General features: G+C 46.1%; 1 protein-coding gene across 1 annotated transcript in view; it reads right to left on the bottom strand.

Annotated features, from left to right (window-relative positions):
* LOC115105094 (neuropilin-1a) overlaps positions 1 to 15,374 on the bottom strand; it is a 79,700-nt gene extending 64,326 nt beyond the window's left edge. The window contains 3 exon segments of the mRNA XM_029626695.2: positions 11,156 to 11,330; positions 13,017 to 13,451; positions 14,725 to 15,374. Coding sequence (XP_029482555.2) covers positions 11,156 to 11,330; positions 13,017 to 13,083 — 242 coding nt within the window. The 5' untranslated portion in view covers positions 13,084 to 13,451; positions 14,725 to 15,374.
* Between the last annotated feature and the right edge of the window lie 1,064 nt (positions 15,375 to 16,438).

Here is a 16,438-nt window from a genome sequence, read left to right as displayed (position 1 = left end):
ATAAAACCCCTCCTTTCCTAGTCTCCCTGGCCCTATACCACTAAAGCTAGAATGCCGGCATGAAGCATGAATGGGGGCCGGCCATCGAATTTGAATGTTAATACTTTCATAGGATCTTAATAGGGCTGCCTGCCTGCGGTCAGTGAGCCTTCCCTGCCCTGCATATGTCTCCTGTAATGATGCCTGACCCCATGTCCTCTTAGTGTAACTGACAGAGCACATATACAGGGTCATCCTGGGGTCACTCTGACACTGTACAGGAAGAGTATGAGAAGAGGAAGTGCCTTTGCCGTGAAGGAATACCGTACCATACAAATAATAATAATCCATTTCATTATGATGATGATATGATGAATGCTATGAAAATGAGAGGCAAGGAGGAAGGCGGAAGGAGGAAGAGGGTCAACAAGTATTTCACTGTAAACAATGGACTCATGACCCACTGAACTTTGTGTGGGACTGAAGAGAAGATACGGTATGACTTCTGATTTACGAGACAGCCAGCACGGCGAGCAAGACATATGCAAAAAAGAAGAACAGACAACAAACACGCACATTCAAAAACAGGATCATTTTCAAACTATATGGCCCATTTGTTGACTACTGTGAGATGCATGCTCCCTCCCTCCCTTGTGAGTAACGAGCTGTGTGTATATTCTACACAGTGGATTCTAAGAGTGGGGGGATGGGAGGGGGAGGAACGGGGTCAAACAGAGGTAAAGCTATTGGGTGGCATTTCTAGGCTTTTTTTCCTCTCCACAATGAGGAGAGAGAAGGGAGGGAGGAGAAAGGGTGAGAGGAAAGGGAGAGAGAATGGGGGGCAGAGAGAGAGAGAGAGAGAGAGAGAGAAAGAGAGATAGAGAGAGAGAAGTAGTACGAGAGAGAAGAAGAGAGAGAGAGAGAGAGAGAGAGAGGGAGAGAGAGCGAAACAGAGAAAGAGAGAAAGAGAGAGAGAGAAAGAGAGAGAGAGAGAGAGAGAGAGAGAGAGAGAGAGAGAGAGAAAGAGAGAGAGAGAGAGCGAAACAGAGAAAGAGAGAGAGAGAGAGAGAGAGAGAGAGAGAGAGAGAGAGAGAAGAAGAGAGAGAGAGAGGTAGTGGTAGTATTAGGCTAATGGGTGACAACATGAAAACGCTGGTGGTCTGGGGGCACAGGGTCAGTGCCGGGCAGGGCAGTAGCAGAGCAGGATAGACCAAGACAGGCCCATCTCCTCTCTCGCTCAGCCGTCCCCTGATGCTTTTATCTGGCTCCACACTGGCTAGGGAGCTGGCGGGCAATAGTAATAACTGTACTGGGACTTGTTCAATTAAAAAGGCCCATTCACCTCTCTATTCCTCCCCATCCACCCTCCCAGAAGACTACAGCATAGAAACAGCAAGGGTTTATGGGAGGCTGGGCCCTGCGAGCCCTGGACCAGGTCAGAGAGACATACAGCCGGCTGGGAGTCTGTAGGGGCTGGGATAGAAGTCTGGGATAGCCCCGTTATTGGCTGGAGAGAGGAGCAGGGAGGACAGAAGGAAAAGGGATTTTGTGCAGGGTGCCCTTGCTACTCTATCACACACATAAAGACAGAAATGGCAGGTAGCCTAGCGCTTAAGAGTGTTGGGCCAGTAACCAAAAGGTCGCTGGTTTGAATCCCTGAGCCGGAGAATCAACAGTTAACCAACAACTGCTCCCCGGGTGCCGATGACAGGGATGTTCATTAAGGCGGCCCGTCGCGACATCTCTGATTCAGAGGGGTTGGGTTAAGGCACAATTCAGTTGAATTCATTTGGTTATGCAACTGACTAGGTCTCCTCTTTATTTCTGCTCCTGACAGGAAGCGGAAGAGGATGACGATAAGAAAACAACGGGAGTCATTTGGAATGTGTGTGCCACATGTATTTTGGCGTGACCAGTTATTTGACTGATTGCCAGATAGCCAGGGACGCTCACATCCTCTTCTCATGGGTGCCTCATCCCATCCTCATTTCCAATCAAAATTCCCCTTTGTTCACACTTTAATAGACTTGATTTGTCTAACGATGATGTTGTTCGGAAGCCAAATAGGCCATGCTGAGAAGGCTGTGAGGGGGAGGTAACAAGCAGTGCATCTCTTCCACAACAACAAAAACAACATGTGTGGGCTGAGGGCTGTGGGCCGGGCAGAGGGTAGGGTGCATGGAGGGGTTGGCACTGCCCAGTCTTTACCCACTGCCCATGCTGATTAAAGTGCTGATCTGATGGGCTAGCCTAGCCGGTCCTGCCAATTTTTTGGAAGGCGAATTTTCTGACCTCTCCTTACTGGGCCTTACATGCACACCCTGGTCTGGCTGGAGCCCATTCGCCTAGTAACTAGCTGCCTCTGATCATGCTTGCGTCCTAAACTGCACCCTAGTCCCTATATAGTGCATTACTTTTGACCAGAGGCTCTAGGTCAAAGTAATGCACTATAGGGAAATGGGTGCCGCTTTATGCAGCTCATGTCCCCCTCTAGCCTCTGGAGGGCCCAAGGATGGCGAGGAGAGGAGGTGAGAGGCCCTCTCTATGACCCTTCTTAGGGGTGGCGCGGTTCAGGGGTAGGGGGTGGCACCAGGGTAGGGTATTGTAACAGGGAGGCCACTAGCACCCCACTGTGAAACAATTCAATCTTAAAAGGGTACTATATAGTGGTGCAGAAGGACAAAATATACCATCCATGTGCCTATTGAGGCTATTTTAGGTAATGTAATTATGATGTGAGGAAAAGGCGGTAGCTTTGTTGATTTACAGAGAAGAGATCAAGTGGGAAAGCCAACAAAGCGAGGGTTTGTGGAGTAGCTTTAACTCAATCAGAGATTAACGGGGTCCAGAGACATCATCCATCACTGCCTGATTTGCTGCTGCCGCTGCCTCCTGCTTGCAGTCGGCCCACACACAGACATAGACGCAGGCATGCACAAACACACACACCCCGTGTCAACCTCCAGAGAGCTGTGGAGTGAGGGCCCGGGAAACACCACACCAGCTATCGACGAACAGGTTGGCAAACCACTCCACGGTGTGCATAATCACAGAGATCGGACGGAAAACTATGGACCGAGGACGTTTGGAATCCAGCCAGCCTGAAATAGAAGGATAGAAGGACTTTCCTACCGACTGCAAAACAAACCCACTTGGCCTTCAAAAAGCCTCTCCTACTAAGCAAGGTGGCTTTAGGGCAACAAACAGGCCTGGGAGGACCTGGGAAACAAGGGCACATCAATCAAACCCCGAGGGCCGTTCAGGGCTACGGCACTAAACCAAACAGGGCTAACATGCCCAGACAAGGTGTATTAACACCACTGACTACAGCCCCAGCCGGCCACGTCAACAGGCCTCCACAACCTCCAATAGGCCTCATCAATTAAAACAAGATTCCATGGACTCTTTCCGATAGAGACTGGGAGGGTGGAAGGTGGAGGAGAAGAGAAGCATTGTGAAGTACTGTTTTCTACTTACCCCCCCTCTTCTTCCTACAGCCATCTCATAATTACCCCTTGTTTATTTTCCCCTTTTGTTGTTTTGAGCGCAACCAGAAAGACTCCATGTTTAAAACAGCCTCTCTTACATGGAAAGAGAGAGAGAAGTGAGGAGGTGAGCTAAAGAAAAACCTGTTGCTTATCTAAAAAGCGAGTGAGTTGAGACTGCATGCTCATATTGCCAATGTCTTTGGAAACAGCACTCTAATTGAATTACGACCTGAGTGTTTAATGCTTTTTCGCCTTTCTCTGGAATTCAAATTTGTATGAATTTCTTACAGTCCATAGATCTGTGTCCAGATAGAGACAATGTAGTTCTCTAATCATGGGCTGAATCCCAATGGTACCCTATTCCCTGCATAGTGCACTACTTTTGACAAGAACCCATACAGACTATGCAGGGAACCGTGCACTTTGTAGGGAGTATGGTGCCATTTGGGATGTACTTGTCCATGAAGTTATTTTCCTGGGAGTCTGTTTTGGATAAAAAGCAAGGCATACTACAAGAATTCCTTCAGCTGTGTGGGCTGTGACATCATCCACTAAAAATCCATATAGGGATGCTTATATGGCTCTGGAGGGAAAACACTAAACAGGTCGCAACCAACTAAATCATCCATTCTCAGTGAACATGGATGATTAAATAAACCTGAAACATGATATCTTTATATCGTTGCATAGCAGAGTTATAGGTCTGCAAGTCTGCTGTTTTCTGATTTACGACTGAGTCCCCGTACTCCTCTTCTCATTCCTTTCTTCTTCTCCCTCCTGTTTCATCTTCCCCTCCTCTTCCTTCTCCTCCTCCTCTGAAGTGGAGTCCTCTCCTGCAGGGTAGAAGAGTGGCTCGCCTCCCGGTCGTGGTGTGCGTGAGCTGGGCGCGCATGAATCAAAGTAGTGACAGAGCAGCAGGGAGGACGGCAGATGTCACGGCAAGAAAGCTTTTCAATCAGGCTGCCCTTCCAACACTGGCCAAGGTGAACACTTCACTACCGGCAAACCCATCTCCTCTAGTCTAGCCCCAGCCAGGGACACACGCACGCACGCACGCACGCACGCACGCACGCACACACTCTCTCACACACACACATACACACTCACACGCACACACACACACACGCACACACACACACAGACACACACACACACACGCACACACGCACACACACACGCACGCACACACTCTCTCACACACACACATACACACTCACAGACAGACACACACACACACACACACACACACACACACACATTTAAATCCTGCTCATTAGCCAAAGGACTTTTGCCACCATTAACCCTTTGCGTAACATAAGAGAGAAATGAGAGAGAGAGCGAGAGAGAGAGAGAGAGAGAGAGAGAGAGAGAGAGAGAGAGCGAGACAGAGAGAGAGAGAGAGAGCGAGAGAGAGAGAGAGAGAGAGAGAGAGAGAGAGAGAGAGAGAGAGAGAGAGAGAGAGTCAAGAGGATTCCTACACCACTCTCTTTTTAAAGCCTTTTGTCCTCTATCTTATGACAGAGGTGAACCTCTCTTTTAAACATGACCCCAGAGAGATAGTTTAGACAGGGCTTTCATCTGCTGGGAAATGCTAATTACACTAGTTTTAATGGGTCACCGGACTGGCCAGAAGTATTTCTGTATGCTGTGAATGTACCAGAAAAACAGGGCTTTCTGAAAAACCTGTGTCCTCTTTTCTGTTATGGCAAGTTGCGAATTTGTGATAATTCAGAGCAACAACTCACCTTGAAGCAATTTGCTATCAGTGGTGCTGCTGTAATGTAATTTAAGATACAATGTACTTCCTACTGTACAACTCTGGAGGCGGACCAGGTGCATCATTTCAGCCGATATTGTCCTCGTCTGTAGTTAAAATACACAGTGCTGCTGCTCTCTGCATTTTGCCTCGTTGAGCAGATCTGCCTCTGTTGCCTCAACTCTGCTTTGATGTTGTACAGCGGAACTGCTTCACTGACACAGACTCACACAAAAGAGACCCATAAACAACTAGAAATCCTGTCTGTTAGTCAGGCTATAAGTATCTCCAACAATTCATGTCAGCCCAAATCTCTTCCCCTGGCCCTAAGAGGTCACAGCCTGCCTGCCTGTTTTAGAAGACCTGAACGTGCCCGACAGAGAATTTAAAAAGCCTCGTTACATTCCCGCCTTATTTATTTTCCTCCATGACAACGGAGGCTGATGGACGATCACGCAGCCCACTCACCACCTCCATATTTGCTTGTGCAGCGGACGAGCGTGAGAGAGGGTTCTGCGTCCCAAAGGGCACCCTATTCCTTTTATAGTGCCCTATTGTGCTTATAGGTCTCTGGTCAAACTAAGTGCACTATATAGGGAATAGGGTGGCATATGGGAAGCATCCAGGGAGTGAGAGGGGAAGTGAGTGGGAGAGTCAGCGCACTTTATTCAGGGGATTTCTGGGGAGAGTTATGGGGCACTTCCACACAGAGATGGAGCCTCTCCACAGAGGAGAGAAGCCCCACTGATATCCCAACCCCAGCAGGGAGCTTCAGGCCCAGGCAGGCTTGTGTGGCAGTACCAGGGAAGCAGTCGCAGCACTGAGTCCCATGCACAAACCCCCTCCTTCTTCACAGTACCCCTCGTATACTCTGAGAGGAACAGGTGGTCTTCATTGTTAAACATGAAGTGTTGTGTTACGAACCTATGAGTCAGTCAGGGTCTTAGGATTCGTGCAGAACAAAAAGACCTACATAAAACAGAACTCTCCAGAACCAGTAGGGGGCTGAGTACACTTTCCCCTGCTTTAACTCATGTCTGTAGTCTCGGCTTGTGTCCCAAATGGCACCCTTTTCCCTACATAGTGCACTACTTTTGACCAGATCCCTATGGGGCACTATACAGGGAATAGGGTGCCATTTGGGTTGCAAGCCTTTAGTCCAGCAGGGCCAGCCAGGAGGAATGCCCGGCAGGGCAGGCGGAGAGTGGAGGGCAGAGGGCAGGCAGGCAGGATGTGTATTGTCTCAGACCACAGCGAAGAGTGTTTGTCTTCCCAGCAGGGTATGTGGCTCTCTGAGGGGGCTACTCGACAGGAGAGGGGAGGGGGTCATAATTAGAGAGAAGAAAATGCTGCTTTTTCAAGCCTTGAGTTACGGGCAGTCACAGTCAGTAGCAGGGGAGATGGAGGGGGGGCTAGGGGACGAAGTGGGGAGTTCAGCTAGTGGGGAGCTCAGTTAGTGGGGAGTTCAGTTAGTGGGGAGCTCAGTTAATGGGGAGTTCAGTTAGTGGGGAGCTTAGCTAGTAGGGAGCTCAGTTAGTGGGGAGTTCAGTTAGTGGGGAGCTCAGTTAATGGGGAGTTCAGTTAGTGGGGAGCTTAGCTAGTAGGGAGCTCAGTTAGTGGGGAGTTCAGTTAGTGGGGAGCTCAGTTAATGGGGAGTTCAGTTAGTGGGGAGGTCAGCTAGTGGGGAGGTCAGCTAGTGGGGAGCTCAGTTAGTGGGGAGTTCAGTTAGCGGGGAGCTCAGTTAATGGGGAGTTCAGTTAGTGGGGAGCTTAGCTAGTAGGGAGCTCAGTTAGTGGGGAGTTCAGTTAGTGGGGAGGTCAGCTAGTGGGGAGCTCAGTTAGTGGAGAGTTCAGTTAGTGGGGAGTTCAGTTAGTGGGGAGCTCAGTTAGTGGGGAGTTCAGTTAGTGGGGAGTTCAGTTAGTGGGGAGTTCAGTTAGTGGGGAGCTCAGTTAGTGGGGAGTTCAGTTAGTGGGGAGCTCAGTTAGTGGGGAGGTCAGCTAGTGGGGAGCTCAGTTAGTGGGGAGTTCAGTTAGTGGGGAGTTCAGTTAGTGGGGAGTTCAGTTAGTGGGGAGCTCAGTTAGTGGGGAGTTCAGCTAGTGGGGATTTAACTTCTGAGGCACTGTGTGTTAGACGAGCTGAAGCTTTCACTCACTGACTGACTGGCTTTCTCCCTCTCTCTTCCTCTCTCTTCCTCTCTCCTCCTCTCTCCTCCTCTCTCCTCCCCCCACAAAAGGCCTTCTTTAGAAGGCATTCTCCGAATATTTCCCCCCACCCTCCATGTCTCCTCGCCATCTCAGGACTGCATGGGCTGTCACACAGGAATTCACTGTTCTCTGAGGTCCAGCAAACACAGGACAGGAGGAAAGAAGAGGGAGGAAGGAATAAGGAGACTCACTCGCATATAGAAGGAATCATCCTCTCTCTTTTCATCTCTCCATTTTAACCTATCTTTTCTCAAAAACATAGAGGACAGAGAGGCATTTTCATATCGAAAGCAACCTCTCCTTTTCTTACCCCATCGCTCAACTTTAACCCCTCTTTCCGTCAAAAGGCAGCTCTACTCTTCAGCAGTCTTCACCATAGCTATGAGAGGATCTCACATTATGTAGGCATAGAAAGAATTGGTCAGATATTTTGTTTGGTCAGAGGATCCAAGCACATCAATGATTCATTGTGCTGTCAAAAGCATATCATATTGGTGGAATGTTGATTCCAACCAAAGCGGCTTTCGTAGAAAGCAACATCATCACACTCTGCAAGGTTTTCTAAGTCTGAAGTTAACTTCAGAGCAAATTGAGTCCAAATATTTGTCTTGACGGACCAGGCTTTTACCTCAAACTTCATTTGGTTTGTGAGAGCTACACCGGTGGCGTAACCCAAAAACACAGCATGAGAGTCTATACAACACTGCATGGAAAGGTAAACATTTCCCACATTCACTGTTCAATGGCCACTTAGTCCTTATCTACTGGTGAACAATTTTCCTCCAACTCTCCTCTCTCTCAGGATACGAGTTGTAGAGTCCCAAATGGAACCCTATTCCCTATATAGCGGAGAACACTGGGCCCATCGGGCTCAGGTCAAAAGTAGTTCACTATAAAGGGAATAGGGCACCATTTGGAATGCAGACCTAACCTTTCAAACAAACCCGTCAGCCAGTCACACGTGTAACAACAGAGGTAGACTCAGCCTTTTGTTTGGTTTCTGTTTGGTTGGCTGATAACGGCAATGTAGGAGCACATGTGGAGCATGTGTGTTCCATTTGGACCAATAATGAAATTGCAGGGGAGCGCACTGAGGCTTGCATTGTAGCTGCCTGCTTACCCCCTACGCACTGGTCCATCAGATAAGCAAGGCAAGGCTTCCATTCTGGGACTTCAGTTTCCATTATGTAAGGGCTGTTTTGTCTGAGTTGAGCTGCGACTGGATGGCCCATGGAAGTCTGATTACTGCTGCTGTACAAATCACACCAACCCAACCGCTATCTAGCAACACAAAGACACCAAGGCCATGAAGCACATACAGTATCTCTCCCTCCTATGCCCCAATGGACTTATCTACATTATGACATGTCCCTCTGGCTATTAAGATGAGTGGCCTTCCCTTTACTAAGCACCATTAGGCTACATGAGTTGAGACCTAGGGCCATGAAAAATGAGAGAGCCTAATTGAATGGCTGCATCTTAAACGCCAGCCTATTCCCTGTATAGTGCAGTACTTCTGACCAGGGCTCTGGTCAAAAGTAGTGCACTATGTAGGGGATAGGGTGATATTTGGGACTCGCCCAATGTCACTGGCCATCTTCCCGATCCAGTCTAAAGTGAACACGTAAGGGGAAACTAGTGGAACTACAGTCCCATGAAACCCGCTGGATTAAAACGTGGACTACGAAACGCTACCAGACCAAACAGGGTAGAGGAGAAGTGGTTCAAGTAGAAGAGCCTTGAGGTCAAGCTGACCCTGTTTCTCCACTGTATATTACTGCGTCCCAAATTGCACCCTATTCCCTAGAGTGCACCGCTCTTGGCCAGAGCCTTATGGGAAACCCTATGGGCTCTGGCCAAAAGTACTGCACTAAATAGGGAATAAGGTGCCATTTGGGACGCATGAACTGCATGAACCACATGAATCACTAGTGACTTGATTAAGTTTCAAAGATGTCTCTGCAGGTTAGTTGTTGTTAGTGTGCTTCCCTCTAGCGCTGTGGTTTATAACCTGTGACCACTCCACGGGCAGCATTACACAATAAAAACACTGTAAACCCTGGCTCTGCTCCAAACATAATAAGGACGTTTGGCAAAGGTTGGAACAAGGAAAATAACATGCTTTTTGTACGCAACTAACAAATGTACGGAGGGACAAGCAATTAACTGCATGGCAGGTCAGCCCCAACGTGGAAAACAGAACCCTTCAATGGATGTGGACTGAAACGTTAGAAATCATTTGTACACAACACGGAAATTCTCAAACTTGAAGTTCACCGAGGACATTTCTTTTCAACTGAAAAAAGGGAAGCCATATTACATTTTGTGCCTTGAGGCTGAATTCCTTGTTTTTTGTGTGTGTGTGTGTGTTTAAACACAGGAAACTCATTCCTGTTTAATTCCATTAACAAAAGTATTGTTTCCTCTTTCTATATGTCCACACACACACACACACACACACGCACACACACACACACACACACACACACACACACATACACACACACACACACACACACACACGCACACGCACACACACACAAACACACACACACGCACACACGCAGTAACCTTGTGCCTGGCGACATTTTAACAGTCCCTGGGTGATTAAATCTGAGCTAGGAAAAGTCAGGACCACCAGGATCCTCCTCTGGAAGACGGCAGTGGTCAACCAGGCAGTAAATCACAGAATGGCCCTTTATAGAAGCAGTAAATCACAGAATGGCCCTTTATAGAAGCAGTAAATCACAGAATGGCCCTTTATAGAAGCAGCAAATCACAGAATGGCCCTTTATAGAAGCAGTAAAGCGGTTTAACCCACAGTGTCTTTTTTTTCACCAAACTTTTCACCTAAATCCAATGACATGGTTCATATAATTGTTGAGTTTACTTTGAATCCACATTAGCTGACAACTAAATCAAGTGTAGACCAAAACTAGTTGTTAAACTGACTAATCCTATTAAAACAGTGCAATCTACGGGCCTATGTGGTATTCAGCGAAAACACAAACGGCATAGCAGTGAGAGAGAAAGAGAGAGAGCTTGGATGTAGTGCGTAGTGGGTATACAGTAACAGTATCCATCCCTGTTCACTCTGTGTTCTCTAGCTGCCCCTCCAGCGTAAACAAAGGCACAGAGGGAACACACACAGGGAACCGGGAACAGGGCAGGGTTTGGGGCGCAGGCAGAGACAGAGGGATAGGCAGCCAGCCAGCCCAGGCTGAGACATTGCTTCACCTCAGGGCACCACTGACACAGGGAGGCAGCAGGCTCATCACATTACTGTGGAGCTCCGGTTTCATAGCCTGGCTGCCCGGCGTAGACCTCCCCGACAACAGGTTAACCGTTTGACCTAGAGTGGCATAACACCTTAAAGCTTAAAAGTCAAACATGGAACTGTAACTGACCCAGCAGGATGGGTCAGTTCCCCTTCTAATGGACTATGATGAGAAGAGGAAGAGAAATGTATAATGTATCGAAGTTTAGACTAAAGGTGCTTTACTTCCTCAATGGAAAGACCCATGAGAATCTGAAAAATATTAAGTCCTTTGAGTAAAATCTTTCTCAGACAATGACAAGAAAATAAACTCTGAAGCAAGTTTTTTTTTTTAAACACTGCCTCACACATGCAGGCAGCGCTGCGCTCGCAATAATTCCATCGCCACTAGATGGCGGGCTTTCATGTACAATATGCATGAACGGTGTAGTGGGCAGCCAAGTCAACTTACTTGCACTCTCTGTCCTCGAGATCAAAATGCGGGTTAAAGTTGATTAGAATTCTTTGGTGAGGTCCAGGCGCTGTTATCACCCAAATGCATTTCTGAGATGGCAAATATGATGTCGGATACCCAGGCGAGGTGAGGTAATTCGCATTGGTTATTCTGATGTTGTCCCCACACTTGTCTGCAAGAAAGAAAGGGGAGAAAAGACAGTCAGCACAACAGCCCAAAGTGACACAGACGCAGGGATTCAAATGAATCAATAATGTTGGCTAGAATTGAATGCAGAAAAAGTGTGTTTTTTAATCAGAATATTGTCCCGATGAAGATAGGGACTGTTTTCAAAATCAAACTGGAGTCGAACATGATTGTTTGAATAATTTTTTGAAATATATATTTAGGCTGATAAATTACAAGCTAACTCCATATAAACATATACCCACAGTGTCTAAATATGTCTAAACTAGATAACAAACAAATGGAATATGCGTTTTGGCTATTTTGGTTAGGTCTACATTCGTGAAGACACACCGTAAAGTCAATCATTTCTGACAGTCAATGCGCTAAAGATGATGAATTTCTCCCACATTTTGATAAATGTGTTATATTGACTTTTTATTGTATTAATTTGCTCAGATAACACAGTATGGTACACATTTTATTTGACAGGCATGTATAAGGATGGTAATACAACACAATTGTTCACAAACATTAGGAAAAGTTTCGCCTATAGCCTACTGTTAATTGTAGTGGTTTATGTTGGGCCAACACGGTTGATGTTTAATCGCTTGTCAATTAAAGTAAAACATGTTTTTTTATAAATAGGCTAGTAAAAAATGTTTCTTTATAAATAGACTAGTAAAAAATGATGTGAAATGTCACAAACAGCTATTATCTAGAACAACTCCTAATGACCAAGGACCATTAGCCCCGGCAGGGAGTAATGGATTCATGTAGTAGACCGAGAGTGGACCGGGAGCTGCTGCTACACTGTGGCTGTGCCGGGGTATGGCCGAGTCTCCATGGGAATGGCACATATGGTGCCATGCGACTTGTAGACAATGTGTCATATGGCAATAACGCCAAACAATAAAAAATGATAGACTCTAGTTTTTTCACAGATTATCTGTGAGAAGCATAATTCATTTGTTTTTGGGGTAGCCTATGTAGACTATAACATAAAACAAAAAATATCTATGCCATCTATTTTTCGTTTGCTGAGTAATCTATATTAACGAATGATGCTCGTAATGTTTTTTAGATTCACGCAGATCCTTATAAAACTTGTTTCCCTTTTCACACAGACCATTTTTTACAAGCGCCGGAGAATAACGAGCCCTTCCTCGTGTCTAGAGACACGCCACTTCAAGTAGTCCAAATTAGCCTCTCACTTTATCTTCATTTATGTGTGCGCAGTCATGCTTTTGTATTATAGCTACCATCTGCCATGTAAAGTACTTGAAAATGTGTTTTGAATATGATACAATGTAATATTCAACAGCATTTGAAATGTAGCGGTTCATTCTTTCTTATGTCTCTATATTCATTCTACCGTAAAGAAGTTTGCTCATAGTGGAAACGAAGCAATAAAGAGCCGCCTACATTTATTTGCTACAGCAAATAAAGAGGGAAGTACCCTAGCACTAGTCTACTGTGCCCAAACGTTTTATAACATCTGAAAAATAGAACGACCCACACTACAGTAATGTATCTGTGACAATGGCAGCACTAACCCGCAGGGAAGACAGGCAGGTGAACGCGTAACGAGTCAGACAAACATCAGCGAAGGGTTGGAGACGGTTCATCTTTAAAAACATCAGGATAAATAGGCTAGCCCAGCACAGCCGGGGGAATATCAGTTGTCACTTACCATTTTTGAAAGCCTTAGCGACGAAGAAGATTCCCATTAAGAGGAACAGCACTAATCCACAATGCATCCTTGTTGTGTTAGAAACAAAATAAAATGAGGAAAAACGAAATAAAACTCCTCCCAAGGGTTTTCAGGTCCTGTTATTCTTCCTTATTTTCAAGCTTGGGCCGAAAGAAAACAAATAAAGCAGAAGTGTCTTGACTAAAACAGTTGAAATGTGTCTGGATATGTCTCAGGTCGGCTGCTGTATCCTGTCATTCAGGTCCGGTTTCCTCTCTCTTCCAGTTGGGGTCCTCTCTCAAACACTGGCGTTGCCATTTCCTCCACACAAGTAGTCGGAGCGAGTAAAAGAATAAGTACAAATCCCCGGCGCCAGCACCACTCCCGTTTCAACTCCTTGGAAACGATGACCAGGCAAGAGGTAATCCGTCGGTGCTAAATGGAAAGAAATATTGAGAGTAAGCAGCAGTGGTGGTGATATTCGTTTCAAAAGTGGGCACATTAGCAAATCAAGCTCGCGTTGTTCCCCTTCGCCCTCTGCTGATTCTCAAATCTGACAAGACACGAACTAGTAATACTAACATCTGGCGAAAGTCATTGCCATAATAGAGGCTTAAAACGATGGATACGACCCCTAAATTGCGGCCGCTTTTCTTCTTTTGAGCGGGTGTGCTGCCTGCTTCAGCCTGGTTGCTAGAGCCTAAATCTCAGAGGTCTCTGATTGGTTTGATTACAAATATGCATAGCCCAACCTATGGACGCCCCTCTCTCTTTAAAAGCTGAGGTCTGGGTTCTTTTTCCGAGACTCTCTCCGTCTCACTTGCAGACTTCCAGTCAGACCTGAAAGTGACAGCGCACACGGGCGCTAGCTCTCTTTCACTATCCCTCCTCTGTTAGAGATGGACTGTCACACTGTCACTGGCTACTGGATGTCACTAAACTACGCTAACAAACAGCTCAACTGGAGGACAATAACATAGACCACTACTGCCTCCAAAACTTGTATTTGTGTGTGCCAAACGACCTCTCTCAAAGACGCTCCGCTAATTTTGAATTCAAGGGAGCTCCCTAGGAGAGAAAAGCCTCCTTCAAATGCTATGTGGCATTCAATATCGAATTATCATTCTAAAGAAGAGATATCGATTTGCAATATGAATAGATTTTTTTTTATACCATATATCTATTTTTACGCATCAATGGGCTATGTAGATGTCCTAATTGTAAAAGCGGTTAACGCACGAATCGAGATAAAGCATTCATTAAAACGTCATATTGAGATTTAGGGGGAAATCAATGGAAGTGCAAAGCATCAAGCAATTTGTCTTTTTAGACTACCTTATGGCACTGCACAACAAGAGGACTTGCATTCAATATGAAATGCGTTCGACCAGCTGCTATGCTCACCAAGTCACAGGATACAATACTCTGTGCAACTACTCTGACGTGAATCAAAGGGCGCCTAACATTCCTTACATGTGACACTGGAAATCTGAATTACAGAGTAATTCAACATTTCAAGCGATACAAAACGTGCCCGTACCCTGCGTTCTATGCGGTTCAGGGGGATAGTAGCTCACTTCAATGCGCTGTATTTTTAAAACCATGTGAATGAAAGCTAAGAGCACGCTTCGCTCAGTGTTCCTCATATAGCAACATTGTTCTGTCTCTTCTGAATTCAAGCCACTTAATGAAAAATAACTGCATTCACCTGCGTCTTGTAGACTCACTCACAGCCCCATATGTATCCAATATCGAAGCGAAGCAGTTTTCGGCAGGCTGAGAGTATGCCCTCTCTGTTTCTCTGTCAAAGTCTCCGCACCTCCTTCCAAATCCGTTAACCTCAAAAACAACCACAGGAAAGGACAGGTCTCCACCGCTGACGAGAGAGGAAGTCAATTCCCAAATATTTCCCCAGTCAATCCGTAGCCTGTAGTACGCCGGGGCCGGTCCGGGCAACCCCGAAGCTCAGCACCTCTCTGCTCCGCGCAAAGGCACGCACCCGCTGCCAATTCCTTCCCGGAGACTCAACTCAGCGTACACACAGCCAGCTATCCGCTGCTGTCAGTAGTATCAAGTGAGGGATACGGGATTTGCGTTTACAATGAGTAGCACGGCGCCGGTAAAAGTCAGTCCAAAATATCACCCGAGGTTAGAAAATGTCAATATCCTATAGAGCATTGATTGATTGAATGCATTGACTGCTTGACTCGAATTTAGCATTTATTATTCCTCCCTCTGTACAGCGCGTCATGCACCTCTCCTGCGTGTGTGCTCAGCTACTGTAGCGCTGTTGAGAACACAGGCTTCGTTTGGAGTCTCCGGTGTCTCGGGACCCAGCCAGCCAGTCACACGCCCATTTACCAGGGGGTTGCCTCGACAATCGAGATGTAGATTCAACCGCCTGGCTGTCTTATCGCAGTCTACAGAATAGACTGAGTCACATTAGATATTAGGACACATCTGAACACACCCACAAAATAAGCACTGATAATACAACTGCCATTCATCTTACTCATACGTTCAAGGCTATTATTGATACGTTTTGTGTAATGATCTAGTAATAAACAGCCATTGCCCCAAATTGCATTCTTACAGGCTATATGGACCTCGTATGAACAGTCTTCTTGAGTTCTCACATTTAATGTGTTTAAATGTACACTTATTATTGCCCAGCAAGTACCTGATCAATTGTACCGTCTGGTCTGGACATATTTGGTAGCAGGTACACTCTTAGAAAAAATGGATCCCAACAGGGTTATTGTGCTGTCCCAATAGGATAACCCTTTTTGGTTCCAGGTAGAAACCTTTTTGCTTTCAAGTACAATTTTGGGTTCCATGTAGAACTCTCTGTGGAAAGGGTTCTACGTGGAACCTAAATGTTTTTTTTACCTGCAACCAAAATGGATCTTCAAAGGGTTCTGATATGGGGACAGCGAATGACCGTTTGAGGTTTGATATAGCACCTTTTTTCTTCGAGTGTATAGAGAGACCTTTGAGAGACCTGGAACCCAGCGCGTAGTCCTGTGAGTCTGGAACTTGCTATTGGCCAGAAATGACCCCGTGTCATGATTTGAATAATATGGATATTGTGAACATAAAACAAAATGTGAGTTATTGATTGACATGATAATTTAAACAAGCTGAACTCCTATATGTCAACGTTACAAATACCTTAGGAGGTTGTTAGGCTATTCATTAAAATAGATTTAACTCCCATTGCCTTCATATTGCAATTAATCACATCAAACGCACGAAAACGACATCCCGCCCTGATATTTAGAGGGTGGAATACATTGACTCTGACTGCATTCTAAACACACCAGGGTGGCACCGAGGTTGGAGTGTCTGGGAGCAGGAAAGGGTGTCTTGGAGACGGACTCCTACAGAGAGCCTCGGACGATAAAATGTAAACCCATAGGTTG

This window comes from Oncorhynchus nerka, linkage group LG22 (assembly GCF_034236695.1).
Source record: "Oncorhynchus nerka isolate Pitt River linkage group LG22, Oner_Uvic_2.0, whole genome shotgun sequence".
Lineage (NCBI taxonomy): Eukaryota > Metazoa > Chordata > Actinopteri > Salmoniformes > Salmonidae > Oncorhynchus > Oncorhynchus nerka.
This window is presented reverse-complemented; position numbering and strand designations above follow the sequence as displayed.